This window comes from Halichoeres trimaculatus, unplaced genomic scaffold (assembly GCF_033239565.1).
Source record: "Halichoeres trimaculatus isolate MK-OKI-2021-1 unplaced genomic scaffold, fHalTri1.1 fHalTri1_scaffold_8, whole genome shotgun sequence".
Classification (NCBI taxonomy): Eukaryota; Metazoa; Chordata; class Actinopteri; order Labriformes; family Labridae; genus Halichoeres; species Halichoeres trimaculatus.
Genome location: NW_027437186.1, coordinates 7,203,300 through 7,210,936, shown reverse-complemented (window position 1 = coordinate 7,210,936; position 7,637 = coordinate 7,203,300). Strand labels below are relative to the sequence as shown.

Genomic DNA, 7,637 nt, shown 5'->3' with positions numbered 1-7,637 from the left:
GCCGCTGCTTCAAGAGTCGACATGAGAGACATGGAAAGGACTTTTGGACAGATTCAGGAGGATGTAAATGATGATATCTCTGTCTATGTGTTATTTATTGTTCTGACAGTATTCTTGTTGTTGTTATTTTCTGAACAAAAGAGAATATTTCATGTTTATTCCTGTTGGTTCTTGTGTGTTTTATAGTTTGACTCTCTGTCGAGCCTGAACAAGGCTCTGTGGATGAATGTAAATGAAATGTAATATTAAAAGACAATTTATTATGATGATCATATGTATGCACAGCAGCAGGTCCAGCTGGATGTTTCATAAAGATTTTTTTTTAATCACCAGAGTTCCATTTCATCACTAAATACCAGAAAAGAAAAAAAAAGAAAGACAGAAAAATGGCATTATATGGTAACAAGATTTATGGTAGCCCAAAAATTAGATATGATGGACAGGTGACAGCTCCATGTCTCCAAAAACGCATGTTAAGTGGATTGTACAGATTCTTAAGACTGAAACACTGACTTAATTAGAAAATTAGAAATAATAAATAATAACTGTTACAATAAATCACTTAATTTCTTAATCATGATTTATTGATTATTGATCCCACGTCTTTCATCCAATTAACTGGTATTTCAAACAGTCTTGAGTCAATCTTCACAATGTAAAGCAGTTTTTATTGGTGTCCTGATTTGGGGTAAAAAATAGCGTAATAAAATTGCTTTATCATCTTGCCTTTTAGATCTGCTATTCAAACAAATGCTGCAATACTACCATTGCAATTCTCCTTCAAATCTCTCAGAGTCTTACAGCCTGGAGCTGTGAACAGTCGGGTGCTCTAACGTCCACCGTTAATGAATCATGGTTTTAGTGCTCATCTACCAACTCCAACCTCACCAAGCAGAGCTAACGTAACGAGCTAACTCTTCATTTTATTGATAGACTCTCAAGTTTGAACAGACCACTGCAGAATAACTGCTGACTGTGGGTTGGAATGAACATTAGCACAAACAGATTAGCCCATATTTTAGCCCATGTTCTATCACTCTCCAGTTTAGCTTTTTCTGCTCTGACCTCCTTTTTCTTTTTGACAGTCCAGCTCCAGTGTCCAACATTACTAGACTTGTAGTCAAGACCCTCTAAACCGAGACCAAGAAACTAAGACCAGAGGGTATCGAGACTAAGACAAGACCAAAGAACGTTGAGGCCGTGACAAGACCAAGACCACATAAAAGTGGTCTTGAGTCCAAGACTGGTCTTGAGGACTGCAAGCCATTTCTGCGAAGTAAATCCAAAAAAAACATTTACAGTAGAGAAAAAGGGCAGATCTTGCTTCTCATTGCTGAACTTTGTCAGCCAGCCCGGTGTCGTCATTGGGACTTTCAGTCTATGTGCTGCTAATGGGATACAGAGAAACAGCATTTGGATATAACTGATAATCTTATTTTAAACCGTGGATTATGAACAGGCAAATATTGAAAATTGAGATCAGTTCAGTGTCATTAATGAAGTCCTTACATGGCCTTTAAGGTTTTTTGGTTTGTTTTTTATTTTTTTATTTTATTTATTTATTTATTTTTATTCTCAGGTCTATAAGCTTAATAGATATCTCCTATTAAGTGGAACTGGACAGAGACTCAAAATATAAAATATGGCATAAGTAGAAACCTGGACAAACCTGGACGGACCTGTTAAAAATCAAGCTCCTCGTTCAGTCTCGCACACAGGACTTTTATTCTGGCAGGCGTCATCCCAAGTTGTAGACAGTTACGTCACTTCCGTTAGCTGGGGCACGGTTTAGCCGTTGTGATGCTAAGCTAAACCGTCAATTTCGTTTGGTGCCTTTTAAAACATGGAGGATGTAAAGACTTTTAAAAATGAGCTCCAGCTCATCGTCAGTAACCTGGCCAAGGCGGTGATGAGTAAAATGTTTTCCTCGGCGGAAAAAGAATCAATACATCCAGGAACTGAGGTGAGTTACCAGCCCACTGACTTCTTTACTTGTTGGTTAGTGCTGGTGTGAAGTGGTCAGGGTTTGTGAAGCAACTGTTGAACTACAGCTAAGATCCCAGGATTCCCCATAGAGATTTAAGCTTTATCAGGAAACAGTCATTTATTTTGTGACTATTTATGTCTTAGATAGAATGAAATTATTACTGTAAAAGCTAAAGACGGAGAAATATTTTTCAAACAATGTCTAATAACCTGACACCACGTTTAAATCATAAACTGTACATTAAACCATGGTAGTTTTTTTTTTTTATTATTTTAATCAAACATGTGGTCTGCAGGACTGCATGCCTTTTCTGTGTTGATTTCTAAGTAAAATTGCATTGGCCAACTCAAGTGTCACTCCCAAATCCTGAACTATGATTGGTCATTTTTGGAGGAAGGCAGAAACTCTCATCCAGCTTGCCAGAAGTTTTCTTAAAAGATGGCTGAGCTATTTGACATTGTATTGAGCTAGTTCTCGATCACATGAAGTATTTATTGAATAAAGATTTTCTCATTCATATGATTATATTTATTTCTGCCTTTATTTGTCTGAATTTATGATTTGTTTACGAACGAAGGACAAGAAAAGGTGTTGTTGGAGAAAAGCTGAGACTGAAATGTAAATGAGAGTGAGCATAACTGTTTGGTTTAAAGTCACAGCTAATTTTATAACAGAGACATTCAACCGGTCCCCTCCTCAAACCCTCAAACATTAAATGATTAACTGTGTAGATTTATATATAACGTTCACCCATTCACACACACTGTCAGAAGCATTTGCATGGTCTTGACACTGCACCAGGAGCATTTTGAGGTTCAATGTATTGTAGGACAAAGCCTTGACCACCGACCTTGAGGCTGAGCTGCAGCCAACCCACATTGCCCATTTGCTCCCTGACACACAATAAACTAGTTTATATCAATAAGTTTCAGAGTTCACGATCAGATGAGCTTTAGATAAAGGCCAAATAATTCATAAATAATCTAACAATTACGCATCTTACCGGTAAAGTGATTTGTGTGCTTCTAAACAGCACACAGAATAAACAGAGAGCAGGTTTTCTTCATGGTAACGTGTTTGTTAAACAGGTTAAAGGAACAGACAAAGCTCTGTTACTGTTTATGTTTTATCAGAGTTATTACAGCGCACAGACAGCTGTTAGAGCTGGCTGACAGATGATCAAGAGGTGATCAGCTGATGCCATCATCACTGAAACACGTCGCTTCATGTGACGCCCCAGAGGAGAGGATGTCTCATTGCTCTAAAAACCAATCTCCTCCATCCTCTCTCCTCTCTTCATTTCCTTGCGTCTCCCTGATGTATCTCTGGTGGGAGGGACTAAGACGCAAGTGTAAGACGCAAGTGGAGGAAGGAAGGATGATTGCTTTGAGACGCACCCACAGACAGCGATGGAAAACACGAGGACAGGAAATGAAGAGACCTGCAACAAGAGGAGAGACGTGACTACAAAATAAAACCAGACATGAAAGACAAGCCTGAAGTAAAAAAAAGCAAACCTAATATAATCTTCTGATAGTCCCAAGAGCTCTGGGAATTTGTTAAGTTTACTCACATCCTTTACCACCTCTTTATGAGTCAGTGCCTCACTGATGGTGTTTTCTTGTGTCCACATTTGAGTGCAGCTTAACTCCCTTGTTTAGGTCCTGTCAACACAGATGCAGTTTTCAGACTGTGAATTCAAGGATTTATCACCCTCACTTGTTTATGAGATTAGTGCTTTCAAGATGATGTCTACCTTCCATCAAACACATGAGCTGCTAAACCAATCAATCAGAAACTCCTTTTAGAATGTCTAAATGAAATAATTAACAGCTCCAATCAGTGACAGTACAAAGTTTCATTGGTTTCTGTTTTTCTTTCAGGGGAAGCTCGGCTCTCTGGTCGACAGCTTGTGTGTTGAAGCTGTGGATAAAATCCTGAAGGTGTTAGAGCTTACTTCTCTCAAGCATGAGGGGAGTCGAGACATTCAGAGGGATCCTCCTGCAGCTGCTGAGGATTTATCACAGGCAGAAGGTGGTTCTGTTTCTCAAAGAGATGCTGTAACATCAGACTGATTGACTCCAAAGACGAACTTACAGATGGTTTCTGTGTGTCTCAGGAGAAGACAGAGGTGCAGAGCGATCCCTCAGAGGACAGAGCAACATCCTGGTGTACACGGTCAGTGGCTGTTTCCTCTCCAACAGACAGAACAGCAGCATGAACCAACTGAACTCTGCTCATTGCTTTGTGTTTCTAGAGCCTGGCGTCTAACTCCAAGCGTGTGCTTCTGTCACTGACGAAGGAGGCTAATGCTGATGCTAACAGTGAGTAAAAACCCAGTATGTGTAGCCGACAACAAACCTCACAAAGATAATGTATTAAAGGTCCCATATTCTGCTCCTTTTCTGCTGTTTAATATGGATCATTGATGTCTTCATGAAATTGTAGACACTCGTTTTGGTCCAAAAAGCCAATAAATCAAGCACAGCAGCATTGTTTCCAGGCTCTCATAGCCCCTCTGTTCAGAATGCTCTGATTTAGTGGCGTGACCTTCATATGTAAATGAGCCACCGCTGATACCGCCCCGCTCTTCAGCTTCACTGAGAGCGGCGCCACGAGCTCCGAGTGTTTAGAAAGCAGCGAAGCTCATCTACCGTAACATTACAGGCTAAAACAACAGGCTAACCGCAGCTAAAGTTAGCATCCTGAAGCTAACACAGAGACAGGGGGGACACTGAGGAAAAGCTCTTACATCTGCTCCACAGCACACAGCATTTAAAATACTCACATTTCCAGGGTCCCAGGTTTGTTGGTGGATGGTTGGTAATGCGCCTGGATTCAGGACCAGTCTATTCGCTAGCCCTCTGTTGTACTGTCCTAAGTTGGAAAAGCAGTCTTCCGTGAAGTGACTAGCACACGCATGCACAGTTTTCCTGAGTGTAGCTGGCACATTTTCCTCATAAATGAACTCTAGACACTTAGTCTTGTCTTCTTCTGAGATGGGAAGCTTGTGCATGGAACCATGTGGCGGTTTACAGCCAAAAACAGCCACTCGCTGCTGGAGAGATTTCTCCACAGATGCGGGGAGAGGAGTGGCGGGGAGGGGGGGTACTGCTCCAGTGGACCAATCAGGTCAGACTTGCTCCTGAATATTCAAAAAAGGGAATTGCTGACGTAGGCAAACCCCGGAAATTCCAAACAGCTCGTTTTAGGTCAGGATTTTACATTCACAAGCACTACTAAGTACAGGTTTTGTCATTAAATGTCACATTTTGTGGGCTGGGAGGAAAGCCACAGACCCACAAATTTCACTAAAAGACTTAATAAAATGATTTTTGCATAATATGGGACCTTTAAACTGATTATTTCTAGCAGGAATTTTATTAAAAATCGCTGTGGGGTTGTCATTTTGCAGAAGAAAAAAAAAGACTAACAGAGCCACGGTGACTCGTCCTCCGTAATAGTCATAGAGTTTCATTCTTTTTGTTGCAGGAGAAGATGAAACTGATGCTACCCATGAATCCACCATGCTGCACAGAGAACACTCCCCCTCCCCTCCCCCGCTGGCTGATGTCCCAGACCACCAGTACGCTCAGCCAGCCTTACCACGTCCTGCTGTCAGCGTCTCTACAGCAGCCAGCAAGAAGCGGAAGCGCGGCAGTTTCAGAAGAAACACCAACCCACCTCAGAGTGCCGAGAGCGTGGAAACTCTCTCCCAATGTCAGGAGTGTGGGATGCTTTTTCCAAACGCAGAGCGACTCTCTGACCACAAGAGGAAGTCCCACCCGGTGTGCTCGGTTTGTGGGGCATGTTTCACGGGCATCCAAAGGCTTCGTCAACATGAGATCCAAGAGCATGGGCTGCTGCCATATGGCTGTGAATACTGCTCTAAAAGGTTCAAACACAAACCTCACCTCAACCTGCATGTGAAGGCTCGGCACACCGGAGAGAAAACCTGCCAGTGTGACATCTGTGGGAAAGGCTACTCCTGCACCAGCATGCTGAAAACACACAGGATGACTCACTTTGAGAAGAAGTTCACCTGTGATATCTGTGGAAGGAGCTTTCACCATGCCTGCCACCTGAATCGCCACAAACTGGTGCACCAGGAGGTCCGGCCGCACAAGTGCTCCGTCTGCGGGAAGGGCTTCACCCAGGCTGCCAACCTGCGCAGCCACCAGGTAATCCACACAGGCGAGAGGCAGCTCTGCTCTATCTGCGGCAAGAGCTACCGCCGCCTGAGGGACCACATCATCAGCAAACACTCACACGAGCCCCCCACCGACGAGCTGGCAGGCAAAGACAACAGCATTACCTGTGACATGTGCGGCAAAAAGTTCCCCTACCTGTCGCAGTTCAGAGTCCACCAAAGGGCCCACACAGGGGAGAAACCGTTCCACTGTGACATCTGTGGGAAGAGTTACCGTCTGAAAGAGCTGCTGAGGGACCACAGGTACACACACACAGGGGAGAAACCATACAGGTGCACACACTGCTCCAAAACCTTCAACCTGGCCACCAGCTTCATGAGACACCGCAGTATCCACACTGGGGAGACACCGTACAGCTGCTCAGATTGTGGGAAACGCTTCCGCCTGCTCACCTACCTGAAGGCTCACCTGCAGACAAAAGCTCACCTGAAGCAGACTCAGCAGAAGAAAAGCAGTGACCCTGACCCTGACCCCTGACCTCAGGGTCAGAGGTTCGCTGCTTGAGCGCCAAGACCAAAGCAAGAAAAATATGAAGCTGTGCTGTGTTGTACTGTGTCCTGACTAAGATCTATGTCCAAAATACTTCTGATATTTGGATACCAGCTTCACCTGGACACATTAAATAAAGACTTTGAACTAAATGTTAAGTCTGGTGCTGTTTTTCTCAGCCAGACGTCTCCTTACACTGACCCTCTCACAGCTCAGAGAATCAAACTTTCTTCACCTTTTAGTGTCCCACGTTTGCTGCTCTCTGAAAAAATCTGTTACTGGTGCTGCAGACGGCATCAGTAACAGACTTAATTTGGCTCGAGGATCATCCTGTGTCTTGACGGACAGCCAATCAGATCCTCCGGCTCAGGGCAGGTAAAAGGTTTTGGGTCTACCTCTAGACTTTTTGTTTCCATAACCCTCAGGGTCTTTGAAGAAATGTAAAATTTCTGTCTTACTGCGTCCAACCTCAGCAGTGATGGCGTGTTGCGAGAGGCCTTGCTGATGCAGCTCAACAATCCGACCACATTCACAGAGAAAGCTTTTCAGCCTTTACCATCAGGAGGTCAGGGCAGAGTGAATACCTGACAGAAAATGACACTGAATCCACACTTAAGTGCAGATTTTGGATTTTACAGGCTGAGGTCTCAAGCTTTTGATCAGACCATTTCACTTTACCATAATTTGCAAAAAGTTTCTCATGCATTTTTTGCCTCACTTCTTTTTTGCATTTTGAAACTCTACTTAGAGCCAATGCAATTTTTCTATTGATCTTAAAACTTTGATCAGGCGTGTACAGTGGTATGAAAAAGTATCTGAATCTTTTGGAATTTCTTACATTTCTGCATAAAATCACCATCAAATGTGATCTGATCTTTGTCAAAATCACACAGATGATGATGATGATGACGGCCTCAGGTTTTCCTGCAAAACATCCTGATAAACTTTTG

General features: G+C 43.1%; 1 protein-coding gene across 1 annotated transcript; it reads left to right on the top strand.

Moving 5' to 3' along the window:
• Nucleotides 1-1,659: 1,659 nt before the first annotated feature.
• Nucleotides 1,660-6,823, top strand: LOC141794801 (uncharacterized). The gene is made up of 5 exons (XM_074675326.1): nucleotides 1,660-1,963; nucleotides 3,871-4,021; nucleotides 4,107-4,165; nucleotides 4,245-4,311; nucleotides 5,480-6,823. The coding sequence occupies exons 1-5, from the start codon at nucleotides 1,844-1,846 to the stop codon at nucleotides 6,673-6,675; spliced, it is 1,593 nt and encodes a 530-aa protein (XP_074531427.1). The 5' UTR covers nucleotides 1,660-1,843; the 3' UTR covers nucleotides 6,676-6,823.
• The last annotated feature ends 814 nt before the right edge of the window (nucleotides 6,824-7,637 follow it).